The sequence below is a fragment of the Gymnoscopelus microlampas genome (genome assembly GCF_963454915.1).
Source record: "Gymnoscopelus microlampas genome assembly, chromosome: 14".
Classification (NCBI taxonomy): Eukaryota; Metazoa; Chordata; class Actinopteri; order Myctophiformes; family Myctophidae; genus Gymnoscopelus; species Gymnoscopelus microlampas.
Window position 1 is genome coordinate 41,753,956 of NC_139951.1, and position 19,090 is coordinate 41,773,045.

General features: G+C 41.3%; 1 protein-coding gene across 13 annotated transcripts in view; it reads right to left on the reverse strand.

Moving 5' to 3' along the window:
• camk2g1 (calcium/calmodulin-dependent protein kinase (CaM kinase) II gamma 1) overlaps positions 1-19,090 on the reverse strand; it is a 73,389-nt gene continuing 54,299 nt past the window's right edge. For 7 of the 13 annotated variants that reach the window (XM_084077487.1, XM_084077486.1, XM_084077484.1 and 4 more), the window contains 4 exons: positions 11,420-11,495; positions 9,565-9,659; positions 5,172-5,409; positions 1-3,030 (listed from right to left, as the gene is read on the reverse strand). In XM_084077487.1, the coding sequence (XP_083933613.1) occupies positions 5,177-5,409; positions 9,565-9,659; positions 11,420-11,495 (404 nt within the window). In that variant the 3' untranslated portion in view covers positions 1-3,030; positions 5,172-5,176. Of the gene's footprint in view, positions 3,031-5,171; positions 5,410-9,564; positions 9,660-11,419; positions 11,496-16,057; positions 16,214-19,090 lie in introns of all 13 variants that reach the window. The other 6 variants (XM_084077485.1, XM_084077490.1, XM_084077483.1 and 3 more) reach the window with 1 other exon arrangement.

A 19,090-nucleotide genomic window follows, 5' to 3' on the forward strand; every position in this document is an offset into this window, starting at 1 on the left:
CAGTGCTGAAATAGTATTTTTATTAAATACTTTCAAGATCCAAGTTCGAAGAATAACAAAGCTATGATGAAGACCAACTAACACTCAGACAAACACTTGATAGTCGTCAATTCATGGTTTGTATTTCATTGTACATCATGATCATGCAAAAACACTCCAGCATCCATGTGAAGGCTGGGGGAGAAAGCGCAGCCCAAATAGTATATCATTACAACGCAGGGAAAATGCTAACATCGACGGCCTCAATGCCAAGCTACGGCTCCTGTATCCTTTTTTTTTTAAATTAAGGTTTTTTTCTTTTTTTTGCAGTTTTACTTTTTTTTGTCTTTGCTTTTTAATTGTTCATGTCACCTATTCAACATTCTGGATGGAGGAAGGTCTCATTTCAAAGATGCAAATATCGTTATATATTATAAACACTATCCCCATCCTTATTTAGGTAGGTACATGGTAGAAATGCTTAACTGAAACATGCATATAACTAGGTCTTCCCGCTCTCTGGCTTCTGCGGTGTAAGGTCTCACAACTTGCCAACTGTCTCTCTCTCTCTTTCTTTTTTTTTGGAAACTCCTTTTTAAACTGAGCAGGCCGCGTTTATAAAGAAACACTGAGGGTCGATTATGTCAATAAATAATTTAGCCCTAATCAATCACTGATCATTCTGTCAGAATTATGCATTGTTCATCTTTATCTCCATCTTGTTTCCCCCCATTTTTGAGTGTGCGTGCGTGCGTGCGTGTGCGTACGTGCGTGTGTATGTGTGTGTGTGTGTGTGTTCGAGGGGAAGAGTGCAGAACTCTAGCTTGGCTGAGCAGTAAAAAATTACCAAACGGCAAACGACAGTTAAACAGCAACAGCGACAACAAAACTCGAAAACCAAGTTAACACCGGAATAGCGAAAACGAGAGAGTTACAAACAAACAAAGCCTTTTTTGTTTTAAGCTTTTTTTCCAAGGATAAGGGGGAGAAGGTGATCATCATCGTACGTAGGGAGATATACTGCAGGGCCAGATAACAACTGGACGGACGGACGGACGGACGGATGGAGACAGTCAAGTAGCACAGCGGGAGGGGAGGGGGGGAGGGGGGGAGGGCGGTACGCCATGGTCACACAAAGGCAATGGTTTGCAGATATGTCACAAAGCCTAACACATAAACAACAGGCGTGATATGTAATCCACCGCAATGGAGAGGAGGCTGACTCGCATGCGTGTTTGCGAGGTTAGGAGTGAGGATGTTGTTTGGGGTGGACGGGTGGACACAGGCGGTGATGATGAAGATCTCTTGTTTTTTCTTTTTACGTGTCTTACGTTTATTTTTCCATTCATTCACTTCTCAGTCTGAAAACAGTCGTGTGTCCATGACATTTGTACTGTGTGTGTGTGTATGCGTGTGCGTGTTTATGTGACCCGTGACAACATAAGCTTATATGAAAGATAAACTACCGTTATGTTAAGGAAGAGCAGTAACACCAAATTAAATATGTTTTTTTAAATTATGGAGTGTTCAAAAAATGTCCAAGATCTATAAAATGTTTCTTTTTTTTCCTTTTTTTTTTTTTTTTTACGCTCTTGGGCCAAAACCAGAATTTTAAGGTCATAAACAGGCTATCGTGGGGGTTCATAAGGTTCATGGGGGTTATGAGGTGGTTCCCACGACCGGGTGCACAGGATGAGTCTCTTGATGCATGTACATATATTACACCTTTCTACATAACCCTATACATACACTGTATGTACAGAGGGATTATAAACAAACCGCCAGGCCTTTAAGAGCAGAAAGCGAGGGGAAGAGGTGAGGGGAATAGGGTAGGGGGGTTTAAGAAGAAGGTGGGATTACAGAGAGAGAGCGAGAAAAAGAGAGAAAAAGAAAGAAAGAGAGAGAGAGAGAAGGGGCAAAGCAAGGGAGAGATGGCGGGAAAACATGCAAAACGCAGACGCCTTTCCCAGACCTGTCTCTCTCTCTCCACTGCATACAGACATACCTAAAAACATGTACGCGCATTTGCAGCTTTGTACTTGCACAATAAAACTCAGTTTGCTTAAAAAGTAGCCTCAGACACAAGGTTTTTAGTCAAGACAACAAGTCTCAGCTTATTCACAGGAACGCAAATGGGACAGGACCCTAAAAAAACAACCAAAAAAAAACAAATAGATCTGGAACGCGAAACCCCGCGGACCTTCGCTTCTCTCGGAAAAAAACGTTAACGAAACGAAAACGCGACACACATGACCACATAAAAAGCCTAAAGTTCTACACTTTGGTGCTCCATGTTTTTTTTTTTTCCTCTTTCCTTTCTTTATATCAAGTTTTTGCTCACGTGGTCAAGTTCTCTCATTCCCATTGAACTGACGTGATTTTTCCCTTTCCCCCTCCCCACGATTCTAGACTTTCGCTTTTTGAGGGGGAGGGGAGAGGTTTCCCTATATCATTTACATCATACTTCCGGGATATCCAGCGTCATGCTTTCTGCCCGGAAGACCCCCAAGGATGCCAAAAAAAACGAAACATAAGTCCAATACCTCAGCCGCCACTCCTCCTCCGCACACACTCCTCCTTCTGTTCCTCGATCATACATAGTAAATATAAATGCTTAGTTGGGTTCTGGTGGTATTTTTTTCTTGTACATCTAGTCATAATTTACACAGGATATTCATAACTCATAAACCGTCACAAGTTCAACTGTTAAAGCCTCTCCCCACCCCCGGGTCGTCTCATCTTGCGCGGGCAGAAAAAAAGATGGCTGCCAGGGGGGAGGGTCAAGAGGGCAAAGACAGCGCCCTCCTTATTTGGGGCGCCAGATGCATGCATCATCCCATGGGGGCGGGTGCCTTGTGTTCAGGCTGTGGCCCCCAGCAGGTCAAAGGAGGGACGGGATTGGTTGGTGGTTCGTGGAGAGGGATGCAATCTCGCCCGGCCGGGCTCCTTGGCGTGAGCCAATCCACGCTGAGGACGTGCCCCTTTAAACACGCTCGCCGAAAAATCTGCCCCCCAAAACACACGCTCCAGTGGACTGGAGGCTCAGGACCACTGTGGGACGGATGGGGTGGGTTGGGGGGGGTGGGGGGTGAGGTGAGGTGAAGAGGGGGAGATATTTGTTCATTATTAGCATGGTTAGCAGCCAAGAAACTTGTACTCGTTTTGTCCGAAAAAGGTGTGTACTGTAAGTGCCATTACTTGTTGAAAAGTTATATCTCTACAGTATATTCCAAATAGTAATCATTGCTAGAGAGTGTTTGTTCGTTAACAGGGGTTTCCCCGGTCTCTCCAGCTCTTTAATAAACAGAAAATATTTTTTTAGGTCGGTATACCAGTTTTATCCCATAATGTTGAACCGCTGTAGTGGATCCCAGGTGGTCATTCAAATGGGTCCCCAATAAAAGTCTCTCCCTCATACTCATGTATCTTGAAATGATGCAAACATTTTACAAATTTGAAAACTATGTACAAATGTCCCACCATCATCCATCACCTAGAATTGAATTCAAAGAAAAAATATAAGCTACGGCCTATGGAACACTTGTGTTTAACGCATAATGCATCGGCTTCTATTTTATGGAGTCCAGTTCCAATTTCGTCTGCTAATTTATTCTGTTTCATCACTTCCAATTTCACTTGTTTGTCGTGTTAAAGTGTTAGTCACAACTGCTGCAGCAACTGAACATTTGTTCAAAGATTGTTGGACAACCACTTCAGAGGCTCTATCTACGTATAATAACAACTGCTGCAAACACCAGCCATGTTTTGTATGGAGAATATAGGTTGCTGCCTTCAGGAAGGAGACACAGTGTTCCAACATACAATAAGGTCAAACTGAAGAGGTCCTTTGTCCATCAGTCGACATTGAGGCTTAATCAGGAGTTTAGGCCAGGGGTAGGCTGAGTGGTGGACATTGCTCTTGTCTTTATATGTCTCTATGTATGTATTTTTGTTTTTGTTTTTTTGTGTCATGTCAAATGTATGTACCGTTTATGTGTTGCATACATGGCTGCTGGGTCGCAAGACAAATTTCAGTGTGAACTGACAATAAAGTATTATCGTATCATATCGTATGTATCCTGTAAAAGTTCTCTCTCCTGTTTGAATAAAACTGTATATTCTGTTTACCAAAGAGCTGTTACTGAACAAATGTTCTATATCAATGATAGCTAACAAAATGTAGAGCCGTTTAAGACTTATTCTTTAAAGAAATATCACTTACACCACCTTTAATATACGTATATATATATATATATGGTATATAAAACAGCTCTGACGGTTGGTTGGTTAGTGGTCAGAACTGGCAGACAAACTCAGCCACAGTGAAAAAGCATTTTGGGTGGGTTTGTAAATTACATCCTCATTATTAGTTTGATAACCGCCCACCCAGTTCAAAATTTGAGCCTTTTTGTATGCATCGTCACTGTCAGGTGGGAACCTTGTATATCCAAAACCGTAGAAAAGGGTAAAATAGTGAAAATAACTTACACAATTGCAGTGTGAGGCGTTGTGTGAGCTTGTAGATATGCTACTTTCACTACTTTTGTGCGACACCCTTGTACGATGTACCAAGTAGGGCATTGGTTCTCAAAGTGGGGTCCGGGGATCCCCAGGGTGGTGGTCCAGGGGGTCCCCAAAAAAATCTGTTAATACAGATTTCACCCCTTTATCCATATTGTATACGTTGGCTATTCAAAAAATAGCAGATATATTAGCTCACAGCGTGTCACAAAGTGACACGCTGTGAGCTTCTATATCTGCTATTTTCTATATCTGCTATTTTCTATATCTGCTATTTTCTTAATCCATATTGTATACGTTGGCTATTCAAAAATAGCAGATATAGAAGCTCACAGCGTATCACGCTTCGAGCTTGTAGATCTGCTATTTTTGAACATTTTTAGAAAAATCTTGAAAGTGTTTGTAGAAATTTGAATTTTTCAACACAAATCTTCTCTTCTGGGGGCCCTTGGCACAACATTGGCAACATTTTCAGATGGAGGGTCTGCGGCCAAATACATCTAAATTTAGGGGTCCTTGGCATGTAAAAGTTTGAGAACCATCAAAGTAGGGCATTCAGTTACGAAACATAAAAAACATGAAAAAGTTGAGATACGGCGATACAAGGTTTCTGCCCGACATCAACGATACGTACGTGTGTTTAATCGTTCAGGTTATATGTATGTCTGTACCTGGATCACTGTAGTGGTGCGGCGGGCGCCCCCGAGCAGTGGAAGTGAACGTTGAGCCACTTTCCGTCGCGGCGATGCCACACCCTGGTCTCCTCCGATTGGCTGGAGCGAGGGCGCCCCACGGAGTCCACGAATTGCGTCAGGCGGATGTAGGCGATGCAGGCGGCATCCTCGCCGATCAGGTGCACGTGTGGGTTGAGCAGGGTGGTGTGTACCGGCTTGCTGTTCTTGCTCAGCACTGGATTATACACACACACACACACACACACACACACACACACACACACACACACACACACACACACACACACATACAGCACGGTTTACAACTGCAAATTGAGGAACAATTGTGGTAGAATTATTCCTTACATTATGTTGTTCATAATGCCTTATATGTTCTTATGGATTAAGACCTGAGGCCGATTCTAAAAATGTTTGTTCACTTTAAAAATACATATATTCAAAGATTTGCACACATTTTCACGATTTTTCAAAAATAGCAGATCTACAAGCTCATAGCGCGGCACTCGGTGCCGCGCTATGAGCTTGTATATCTGCCATTTTTTAATAGGCCAAAGAAATCTAAAGTGACACAGATGCGTTCCCGGTCTTAATGGGTTAAAGCAAAAATAGGATAGTCATTTTATATTTTTAAAACAAAATGCCAGAGGATTAACCTTTGCTTTTATGAAATATCCGAGATCTACAAGCTCACAGAGTGCCGCGCTATGAGCTTGTAGTTCTGCTATTTTTGAAAAATCGTGAAAATGTGTGCAAATCTTTGAATATATATATATATATATTTTTTAAATATTTTTTATCCCTCGATTCTAAGTGATCCTGGGCACTACACTCCCCCCACCAGCCTAGGGAGCCCAGGGCCGATATATATATATTTTTAAAGCAAACATGTTTAACTCAAATCTTTACTTTTGGAGGTCACGGTCACAAAATATAAGATGGGGGTCTGCAGCCAAATATGTAGGATTTTGGGGGTCGTTCACATGGAAAAAGTTTGAGAACCACTGCCACACACAGCTATTTTCGGCGCATGGCACGCTTCCATTGAAGACATGCTGACTTCAATGGAATCCTTAATGACTGAAATCAGTCGTGGCGACTGAGAACTTGAATCCATGTGTTCTGCATATTATGAGAGACGATGACATTCTGCCTATAACAAGATGCCATGGCTCAGCCCTGGTGTATCTGTTGTTTTAGGTACAGCTTGGTCCCTCAAGCAGCTTCTCTCTTATCTCGAGTACAACTATGGTCTGATCCCTGTATTCGACGCAGAACTACTTCCCCCACCGACCTGTGAGTCTAATGCACTTCTCCCCATGATATACTGTTACGTATTAAAAACCCAACCACCACCACCTTGAAATAAGTGTCTCCGACTCCATTTGCCTCATCAAATACTGATTGATCCATAATTCCTCGACACAATCCAATCTACACTGCTCTTCTACTGAGAAATGTACATCCTGTGGTCAGGTAAGAACCACTACTGGCTGACAAGTTGTATTGCCTGAAGCTCCAAGCGCAATATATCCTCTGCCCCAAACAGGCATTTTGTCTGAGCTCAGCAGTAGATAAATGTCAGTGCTTGGCGACTATTTGCGTCACACGCTATTGGTATAAAATGAAGCCATAATTTTGCGCTCACCAATGTGACGCACGCTGTAGTCCAGCCTCTCAATTACAACACAACACACTCTGCTCTGGGCATAACGTAGTGTTTTCCCTGTATGCCTTGTGGAAATGAATAGATTTATACAAGCTAACAACGCCTAGCAATCCGATGCGTTAGTTGTAGATCAGTTATTTTAACCCATTAAGACCTGAAGAAGCATCTGTGTTATTTTTAGATTTTTGCTAAAAAGCATTATTTTACACTTTGGCTATTCAAAAATAGCAGATATACAAGCTCATAGCGCGGCACCGAGTGCCGCGCTATGAGCTTGTAGATCTGCTATTTTTGAGAAATCGTAAAAAAAAATGCAAATCTTTGAGTATATATATATTTTTAACAAACATTTGTAACTCAAATCTTTGCTTCTGGGGGTCCCTGGAATAAACTATTTTGAGATGGGGGTCCACGGACTGATATAGAAACATACGTTTTTCAGAATACTGTTGGGATTTAGAAGACATTAGTAAGAATCGGCCTCAGGTCTTAAAGGGTTAAGGCACGCAACACTGTTATAAATTAGACAATGGATCGCATGACGACCGCAATGGAAAACAAGCTAAGCTGTCAGCCTTTTTTGTGTTTATCCCTTTGGTTATGGTGGGCCAAGTTATGTTGCATAATGTTGCTGTCGGGCAGAAAGCTCTTATCTCTATATTCTAACGTGTTGTGTATTCTTTTTGTAAATTAACGCCCTACTTGATCATCCTAGAGCGTCACACAAAAACCTCAGAAGTAGCAGAGCCACACGCTCAAAACGCAGCGCGAAGCGACACGTTTTGAGCTTGTGGATACGCTACTTTTGATGTTTTTTTTTATTTGAAGGCTGAAAAGTAACAGTTTTGGACATACAGTATGAGGTTTCCACCCGACAGAGACGATATATGTTTTTCATGATCAATAAATCAAGTCAATCAATCAATCAATCACTAGGCTGTAGATATTGAAATGTTGTACTGAATGACATGGCATTTTTCGGTACTCGATGGTATCGAAGCAGTTAGTTTGGTGCCATAAAGGTATAGTATCATGGCACCCAGTCCTACACTTAAGTTAAGGATACCAGCTTTAAACTTGATGAGTTATACTTGTTACCAGATTCTAATGCTATCACAGAACATGGTTTGACTGTACCAGCAGCACTGTATTGTGTATAATGAGCTGTGTGTGTGTGTGTGTGTGTGTGTGTGTGTGTGTGTGTGTGTGTGTGGCTGCACTGTATGAGAAGAACTGACTGTACCCACGATCTCTTTTGTGTGTGTGTGCCCAGCAGGCATACATGTGTGTGTGCAGCTGGCCGACATGTGCATTGACTGTACCTGTCATTCCTGTGTGTTTGCTGTAAGCTGAACTGAACGTGCAGACCGCAGACCAGCCACATGCACACAGTGTGTCACAGTCATTTGTCCCTCGCACATCAAAGGAAACTAAAGTGGACTTTCATCGACTTCCTTTGATGGACTGAACGAAAAAGGCACACGTTTTATTGTCCACGGAAATCTCCACCCTTCTCATTACCCTAAATTTAGCCACTTAAGGAGTAGTTCACCCAAAAAATTACTTATTTTCTATCAATTACACACCCCATGAAGCCTTGAATTCACGGTGATTTTTTAAAAACTTTTTGTCGCATTCCTAAGCCATTAATTCGATGACTGGGTGGCTGCTCAGTAGGAGACTCAATTGAGTGTCCTACCGGAGACTCCGCTGTTCATCAAATTATTGGCTTAGGAATGCGACAAAAACAAAACAATCGCCATGAATTCAAGGCTCCATGGGGTGTGTAATTCAAAACATTTTTTTTTGGTGAACTACTCCTTTAAACCCTACAACCTACAGCACATACTCTGTTGACCGGGGGTCCTCCAGGGGTCTAGACTTGGTTCCCTCCCCTTTTCCCTCTACACCAAGTCTCTTAAAATAGCCGATCTACCGTACAAGCTCGAGGCTCTACTGTACAGCCGAGCTTGTAGATTCATCAGTATACATTACAGACAATACAATACAATACCAATATACTAAAAAACACATTGGAATATGTTTTCAGGGTTTCCGTTGCACAGACTGCATGGCGAAAGCATTTGAAAATATGTTCTAAGCTGACAGTGTGTCTCCAGAGAGCTTTGGGCATACTGTATGTACTGCTGAGTGGGTAGCGAGGCCATCTGCTAGTCAGAAGGTCACCGGTTCCACCCTTGGCTCTGCCCGTCTACGTGTCCCTAAGTGTCCCCGAGCAAGACGATTTAAAGTCCTAACAGCTCTGCAGCACCGAGCGCCAGTCTGAGCAAGCCATGCGCTGGGCCAATGCAGAAAAGTAATTAACACCTTGGGACATATTTAGGGCAGGACAGTGGTTCTCAAAGTGAAAGGGTTCGTACAGGGACCTCCAGGGGTCCCTTGAAAGGGTTCCAGGGGGTCCCCAGCATCGCAATCAGTAAAACCACTTTAACCCTATTTTATACATTGCTGATTCAAAAATTGCCCATCTACAAGCTCACAACGTGTCACATCATGACACGTTGTGAGCTTGTAGATCTGCTATTTTAGATTTTTTTAGACACAAATCTTCTTGTATGGCGGTCTCTGGCACAACATCCTTTCAGATGGGGGTCCGCTGCCAAATAATACCCAAATCAATATGGGGGTTCCTTGACATGAAAAAAAAAAACATTTGAGAACCACAGCGGTAGGAAAACTCACGGTTTTCAAAGTAGAACTTGTGGAAGTCCATTCCTTCCACCAGGTTGCCCAGTGCCTCCGGCTCAAAGGAGGTCAACCCGGGATCGCAAATCCTCCTGGAAAAGAAAACGACAGAGGGCGATAGAGAGCAGAGAGGAAGTGGGGGGGGAAAGGGAAGGAACAGCGGAGGAGAAGGGAGGGGTAGAGGGAGGAAGTGAGAGAGGAAGGAGAGGGTAAAAAGGCAGAGGGAAAAGGAGAGTTAAGTGAGTATTCAACATATATTCAAGTGTTCAACCAGAGACCCTTAACCACTTAAAACCCCAGCATCCATATTCTGGGGAAAACTTGTGTTGTGTGCTTGTCGATCGGCTATTTTCAACCAAGATATTTAATGTAGAACGAAAACAGAAAAGTCACTACAGCCCTGACGGACTCTGCTCAGAGATCAAATGCATGATCTATACTGAGCTGATATTGTTTCAGTAAGTCGTTTTTAAGAACGAGAGCTTAGTGCAACGTCACGTCAACCTCCTGCATTCATTTACATCTAGTTGACATCTCTCTTCGATCTGATTTGTTGATTGATAGACGAGCTCACTGCGATCGATAAGATAGGTATCATCAATCAATCAATATCATCCTCTCTTCCGGTGCTTTCTCTCCTTCGGTGTTGCTAGATCTCCTGAGTGTGTTGCTGACACAGACAGGTCTCGAAAAACAAAGAGAACATCCTCCCAATTTGTCTGTCTGAAGACGACCATTTCAATGTCAGATCTGTTCAGAAAGTTATGCGGTTTGCGGAGAATGAGTCCAATATTTAGAGCCCGACCAATATAGCGGTAATTATTTGAGTTTTTTTGTCAACATCGGTAGTTAATTAAACTAATGTAGCACAATTTTTTATTAGTTTCATCCTTTCAGTCCCTATACTTTGGGCATGTCATTCTTGGTGAAAATGTTCAATAGTTTTCAAGCTAATAAAACAAATAGCCGGGATGGGACTCAAAATGCTGGCATCGGTTAGGCTCTAACATTTACTTCAGTGAATGTCGGTCATAATCTGTGCTCATGGTCACTTTCTCCATTGTAATTAAAGAGCCTCACATCCTGCCTCTGGTCTCCCAGACCCCACGGGACACAGATAACGGTTCATCAAATCAAAGTTGCAGCGTTGGTGGTTTTATCCTAACCAGTGTTGCCAGCCCAAAATGAGCACTTTGAACCTATATACACCGGCTATTTTGAAAATAGACGATCTACAAGCTCACAGCGTGTTGTGAGCTTGTAGATCTGCCATTTTCAAAAAGAATCTTGAAATAAAATGTGGAATATTTGGATGATTTTTGAAACATTCAAACAACACAAATCTAGTACGGGGACAGACCGCTGACAACGTTGTCAGATGGGGGAGGGGTGCTGTCGGTAAACTGTGTTGTTAGGGCCATCCATCAACCAAATAAAACATGTTTAGATTATTGAGGCAGATGTGATGTGATGCCATAGCCTGAGAGGACGTTCAGGTGAACGTGTTGCACTGACAGATTCAGTCAGTGACGGCACTCTTGCGCCCGTTCAGAGTATGGGAAGGCATTGCGGAGTCCCCATTGGCTTAAAGGACAGCCAATGAGGAAAAAGTCGCGACTAGCGCAGTGACTGAATATAGACCAGCTTGCTTTCACAAGCTGGTAAAAAACGCAACCGCCAATATTTACAAGTGACTTTACAGAAAAAGAAGCCCCAAGTCGCTTATAATAATGAAAAAAACATGGCAACACTGATCCTAACCATCTTTGGTTCAAACCAAAACCAAAGAGTCTGGATGAGACACGACTCCAGTGGCATGACGGGGAAAACTTGGAACTTGTTGTAAACTCACGTGTAGGCCTCAAAGTCTCCATTGTTGACAGCCTCAATAAGTTGCTCCGTTATCTTGATGATCTCTTGTTTACGAGCTAGAGGGACAAGAGAGAGAAAGAGAGAGAGACACAGAGGTTGAGAGAGAGAGAGAGAAAGAGGAGGGGAAGGAGGGAAAGATACAGGGGTGGTAAACATGAGAGGATGATGAAGCAGGTGGTGTTTCTCTCAACAGTCTCTTCTATCCTTTCCTCCTGTCCATAAATAGCTGTGTTGCATTCACCTCATCCTCAGTGCTGACCTGCGGTGACTCAGCGCTACCGTCACGTCCTGCCTCTCTCACCTTCCATGCTTAAATGCCACTTAAACCATTAAAACCGGGAAAGCGTGTCATTTTAGATTTTAACCTCCATTATTTTATACTTTGGCTATTCAAAAGTGGCAGATATACAAGCTACAAGCTTGTAGATCTGCTATTTTTGAAAAATCGTGAGAATTTGTGGAAATCTTTGAAAAAAAATAAAATATATATATATATAGAGATACTCAAATCTTTGCTTTTGGGGTCCCTGGAACACAATATTTTGAGATGGGGTCCTCAGCCAAATACATATCATTTTGGGGGTCCTTGACATGGTTTAGATTTAGAAGACATTTATTAGAATCGTCCTCAGGTCTTAATGGGTTAAAACCCTATGTATTGTCGCAGTCGGGTGGAAACCTTGTATGTCCAAAAACTGTTCCTTTTTTATCATTATTTTTTTTAAACATTTCAAAATAGTGAAAATAGCCGATCTACTGTACAAGCTCACGCGTTGTGACCTTGTAAATCTGCTATTTTCACTACTTTATGCGACACACTTGTACTCTTGCGTTAATTCGCGAAAAAACGCCCCCTCTAAAAATGTGAACGTGGAGATACAAGGTTTCTGCCCGACAGCAGCAATATGCTTTGTTGTACGTAAAATAGCGGAAAATGTACGAGCTCACAACGCCTTGCGTCGATATTGTGATACGAGACTAGATATCATCTGGGATTTTAAATATGCTTAATATCGTGCCGGCATGTCCTTTCTTGGTTTTAAAAAGGTGCAATAGGGTAAGTGACATTTCTTTGTTAAAATAAGTGTTAAACAGCTCTATATTGTGATAGTAATCATTGCTATATAGTGTTTGTTCAGTAACAGGGATCTCCCTGTCTCGCCAGCTCTTTAATTAACAGAAAATGCAGAATCCAATCAGCAGAGAGAACTCATACAGGATACAGGATACGCATGTGAAACTAGAAGTGATGACACAAAAAAATGGGGCAGACAGAAATGGAAATGGAACACTTAAAATGTTAAGCTGATGAAAGGAGAGACCCCCGTTAGTGAACAAACACTCTATAGCAATGATCACTATCAGAATATAGTGCTTAACAGTTTTTATTAAAAAAACTTAAAAGTTAAAGTAAAGTGATGCCATTTACTGAACTTACCTGACTGTTCTAGCTGTTCTATTATCTGTCTTTACCCAATTAATGTGTTATTATAGAGGCAGAATTGATGACTATTTCATTTCACAAGATGTTCATTCTGTAAATATTTTGCGAAATCACCAATAGTCATCCTCACAATATAGTCATCCCCACACTATTGATATTGAGGCATTTAGTCCAAAACATAGATATTTGATCTTGTCCATTTCACACAGCCCTAATATGACTGATGCATTAATGCAATGGTTCTCAAAGTGGTCCTTGGGGGGAGTGGGGGGTGTCCAGGGGGTCCCCAGCTAAATGTGTTAATACAGCATCACAATCATTTTAACCACTTTATCCATTTATTTTGTTGGTTATTCAAAGATAGCAGATCTACAAGCTCCTGCAAGCTTGTACGTGCATCTGCTATTTTTGAACGTTTTAAAAAAAAATCTTGATTCTGAATAATTGTGATTTCTTTTTACATACATCCTGTGGGTCCCTGTAACGAAACCTTTTCAGATAGGGGGTCCACGGCCAAATACATATTAATTTGGGCGTCCTTGACATGAAAATGTTTGAGAACCACTTGTCTTGCATTAATGTGTAATAATGTCTCCTTCACGTTGAAGTGCATTGGTATAACACACATGTACAGAAGATTAGCATTGTAAGAGCACATGCTGGGTCCTACTAATGGCTGACCATTAGCCACGTTCAACCTACTGTCCATAATGTGGGTATATTATTTAGGGCTGAACGATATAGGAGGAAACTGACATTCCAATATTTCAGTTTTACAGTATTACAGTATTTACAGTATTACAATATAAAAAAGCATGTGTTAATCCTTTACCAGATATGTACAGTAGATGACGTGCATTATATGTGAACTTAAATAGCTCCATTTGGAAATAATTGAGCGCTGTAGCAATGAGTACGGTGATTTTAGAGGGTTGTTCTATATAATGCCAGCTCTGTCAACGCAGAAATGTGCACGCGAGACCAGTTACCAAGAAACCATTTAATAATGATATGCTATTTATCAGATGAACTGTACGGATTTTCCTTCCAGATTAGTCATGAAAAAACCTTGCTAGTTTTCATGTTCTATCAAGAAGTAAAAGATGTACACATGTGCAGTAGTGACATTGTGACCTAAACGTCATTCTGGGCAAAAGAATACTAATAACTTGTAGATCAATATTCTTATTTTTAGAAGTGTTGAGTCAACACTTTGCAATGCGACGAGTTGAGCTTGTAGATATACTATACTCCCTGCGCATCACCATTGTATGATGATGTATAATATAGGGTTCAAGTGGTTCAAGAAAGTAGAAGTCAGGTTTGCTGACCAGTGGGGGTTTAATTATATGTTCTGATAATGAGAAGCTGTGCCACCCAATTCCAAGTGACATGCTCGACTCGTCAATAAAGAAAGACATCAACAGAACACTGTGTGCCATTTGGTGGATAATAACAATTGTTCTGAGGGTAACGAGGCCAAATAGAAATGGTGTTATACAGTTTAGAAACAGCTCTTGCGTTTGATGAGACAACGGAAAAGTTTTGAAGCCTATGAAGACAGACGACAGCAATTGGTTCGTCACAAATAATCTAGCTGCTTTCTGTCCCGTGGTTGGAGCTCAAACGTTTCCATCGGTGAAGGACTTGGACGCTCCAATTAACCAGGTTTGACAGAGTTGGACGTTTTTATTGCAAACGCTACAAGATTATTTTGCTCTGGAGAAAGAAAAGTGCTGATTTAGCGGTACTCCTTTCAGACACCACAACACTAAATGAATTTGTTTTTGCGGCCTTGTGATGATTAGCCGTTTCCTGAGGCTTTGGTTGATTCTTTGGATGAGCTTCGGGAACAGTCTATTTGCGGCACATCAAGTAAAGAAATGGAAGAGTATACTTTACTGTGCTGGAATTTTAACATGATCTAAAAATGCTCAAAACCACCTCAACGGACCCAAACTGTCCCATTCCTTTAACCACTTTAACCCTGATATGTCATTAATATATGTATTATACGCACATTATTATATGTATTATAGGCACATTATTATAGGTGAAAATAGCCAAACTACAAAACGCGCCTTGTCGTATAGTTACCGTCGGGGAGAAACATCTTATCTCCATTTTCACTTTTTAATGTTTTAAAAACAGACAGTATAGGTTGTGGTTAATGGTCTGTCACCTTTGTAGAACCAGCCTATGCTGCTAACAATTAAAAATGTACACGTGTTTTATACAGTACTGATAAATTGCATACCTATCCTTAATGGCATTTACTTCACACATCTTTAGAGATTTTTTGCTTGCCTTTTTGTGCATTATGTCAGTGCATGCAACGTATGTAACGATGTCTTGTCTAATTTATAAAACATGACTGTGTGGAGATCAATAAGGTTTTACCGTCTCTCATTTGCTGAACAGAATATGAAACCACTTAAATTCACTCTTGAGAACACTTGACTTTTGGGAGATGGAAGGCTTTGAATGTGGAAACGCAGGTTAAAAGGATACTGCCAGTAAAAACAATTTCACATTTGGTTCCCAACTGACGTTAATTGCATCCGTCACTATACGTTAAAAAGGCTTGCGATTCTAAGGCGAACGTGTGGAGTGATACTAGTATGTCAACTTTAATGCAGTGCAATAATTGCTTATTATTATTATTATTGCTTAATTCCCTGAATTTTCAGGGAGAAACAAGGTTTCTGCCCAACAGCTACGCATGTTATGTGGGTCAGTGGTTCTTAAAGTGGGGTTTGGGGGGGTTCCCAGTAAAAAGTGTTAATACAGCATAATTTTAACCACTTTATCCCCAGACGTTGGCATCAGCATCATTAGAACCACTTTATCCCCATACGTTTGCTATTCAAAAAAAGCAGAACATTTTAAAAAGCTTGTAAATCTGCTATTTGTGAAATAAATTAAAAAACAAATCTTGAAAGTATCGAATAATGTTGAATTATTTTTCTTAATTTTTATTTTTTTGTCGCTGGCACAAAACATTTTCGAATGGGGGGGGGGGGTCCGTGACCAAAATACACATCAATTTAGGGGTCCTTGACATGAAAATGTTTGAGAAACACTGCTTCAAATCAACGCGATGCGCTGCTGTGTGCGCGGCCCGCCACTAGGTGGTGTCGACTTCAGACTGGTGTTGGTTTGGGTTTTGCTTACTCTGCTGAGTGTTGCTTATAGTGCGGACGCTGCTGCCCCCTAGTGGAGCGATGGGAGGAGGAGGAGGGGTGGACTGGGCGAGCTCCGACTCGGGGGCGGAGCCAGTGTTGCCCGTGCTGTTCCATGCCATGCGCTTTACGTCATGCGGCGGAACAGCTGGAACAAACAGTAGGCACGGTCAACACATGCACACGCACGCACGCACGCACGCACATTCACACACAAGACAGATGTACACACAACTAGGCCCTGTCACAATTATTACATAATCACCTAATTATTTGAGATATTCGGCATTATTTGTTTGCATAATCATTACCATGTTCACAAAAAAAAATTAAAAAATACTGGAAATGGCCGATCTACAAGCTCAAAACGCGTCACATCGTGACGCGTTTTGAGCTTGTAGATCGGCCATTTCCAGTATTCATGTTTTTACATTTTTTTATTAAATTATGCAAGTTGTTTTTCTTTTGTTTACAAAGCCTAAAAAGCCAAACACAAATGTATTTTTGTATTCATAACGTTTCAATGTTCAACAACAGAAATGCAATAAAATGTATCGCAATTATTTGAGCGACAATTAATGGTCAGGTAAAATGTCATAATCGTGACGGCCCCTACACACTCACGTCCTCATGCCACAAACGTGCACACACACACACCAACACACTCTCCCTTCAGCTGGATTTATACTTCGTTGGGCCGGCTGGTGTAGTTCGTGCCGAACATGGCCGATCTACAAGCTCACAACGTGCCGCACTGTGAGGCGTTGTGAGCTTGTACTAGATCAAACTTTTTAGCTCGAGACACAAAAGACAAATTTGTTGTCTCCCCAAGATGCAAACTGCTATTTTTACTACTTCTTAAAAGTATTTCCCCCCCCCCCCCCTCTAATTAATAGATTTTCTTTACATTTTGTTCTATGGAAAAAAAATATTTTTTGATTAAAAAAAAAAAATCTTTTGAAAAAAACAGTAGTTAACAAAAAATAATAATTGCAACACAAAAATTGGTCCGCGACCCACATATGGGTCCCGACCCACTGTTTGGGAAACGGTGTACTAGATCGCCTATTTTTTGGTGCACGACACCGGCGCACAACAAAGTACGTCAAGCCCCTGAGACACGCGCATAACATGTACACACACACAAACACACTCTCACGAGCGTGTGCGCACACACACACACACACACAGACAAAAGACGTGCTCCGTCAGTCAGACTCTCACACATGCACACATGCAGACATAATGTAGTTAGTGTACACAACCACTTCCAAACACACACACACAGACGGACGGATCGGCGACTCCACCACGGAACATGCTTACACCAAGACAAACAGCAGAAGTTAGAACACTGAACAAGAACAGACATGGCGGCCGCAGGGTTAGTACACAGAAATCTCACAGTGAACAAGACAAGAGACTCAGACAAACAAACAAACAAACAAACACACACACACTCACTCACACACTAGGGCTGCAACCATTAATTGAACGAATTTATTTTAAAATTCATTTAAAAAAAATCAATCCATTTTGATAATCGATTTTGACAAAAATGACCGATCTACAAGCTCACAACACGTTGCATAGTAGTTCGGCTAATTTAAAACATCAGTGGTTAATAATCAAACTAATCAATTTAGTCGATTCCATTCAATTATCCCAACAAAAACACGATTCTCAATTATTCGATTAATCGAAAAAGTAATTAGTAGATTAAATCTCCAAGAAGTTAATTGATAGTTGCAGCCCTAAAAACAAAAAAAAATCCAGTAGGGTTTTGACTAGGGTTGGGAATCCGAACCGGATGAAACCAGATCCAACATTGAGGAACCGGAATGGGTTTTTCATCACACTGTCAGAGCTGGTATGTTAAATAAAATATAAAATAACGTACAATAACAACACCGCTGGTTCTCAAACTTTTTCATTTCAAGGACCACCATAGCTCTGAGAGTGTACATTCTCAGTGTTACGGACCTGTAAAGGTCCAGAGGCTCCCTTTAGTTTAGTTTATTTTAGTCTTTAAAACAAACAAGTATAGCACAGTACATACCAGTAAAGCATCTTAAATGGTCCAAAAAGGCCAAAGCATATTTTGAGAACCACTACAATAATTATGTATGCATTGATGCAATGTATGTATGATTGAATTTTGTTTATCAAAAAAATATTCCTGAGTGTGTAAAATTAAACCAAATGGACAATTACGGGTCCATTTGGTTTCATTTTACGCTCGCAAGAGTTAAATTATTGTCAAACATCTGCATTACTCAATTAAAGAATTGTTATTTTGATCAACGTTTGCCTGTTATCTCTCCTATGGTACCACATCAATACAGCATTACATTTTGGACAAAATCGTATCCAACGACAAAATAGTCTTGGGTCTGAGAGTCTAAATCTCACCAAACGGTGGTTCTGTGGCTCAAATGGCGATTAAATAATGGACCTTGATATGAAACGGGTTGAAAACAACTGCGTTAAAGCAATCGGACCATTAAAAGAGGGAATCGTTTAAGGAACCGGAATCGTTCAAATCCTAGAAGGATCCCAACCCCGCCTGTTTTTTTTAGACAGACATGCATCTGGACAACATGGGAGACAGCAGCACGTCCACACTATGAGGGCTGGGGGCAAGGTGAGCATGAGTTTGATGGCGTCACGGCATGTGATGTATCCCCCCCCACCATGCAGCTGTCATTTTTAATACACTCATCCGTGTCCAGGCGTTTTTTTGTTTTCGTTTTTGTTCCGCTCTGTTCTCCTCTGGTTCTATAATGTTCTAATAGAACTGAGTGAACACCCAATAGCTCATTGTCACAGATTTGTTTTTATTTTTGTTTTTTAACCGACAAAAATACAAAAGATGTGTGCAAGAGAGAGACTGGAGCAAAAAGCTGTTTGTTTTTTTGTGTTATTGGCTCACAGCAGGCCTGTGGGAAAGCAGTGTTTGAACGGAGAGAGGGATTGTGAGAGAGAAAGAGAGAGAGAGACAGAGAGAGAGAGAGGACATAAGATG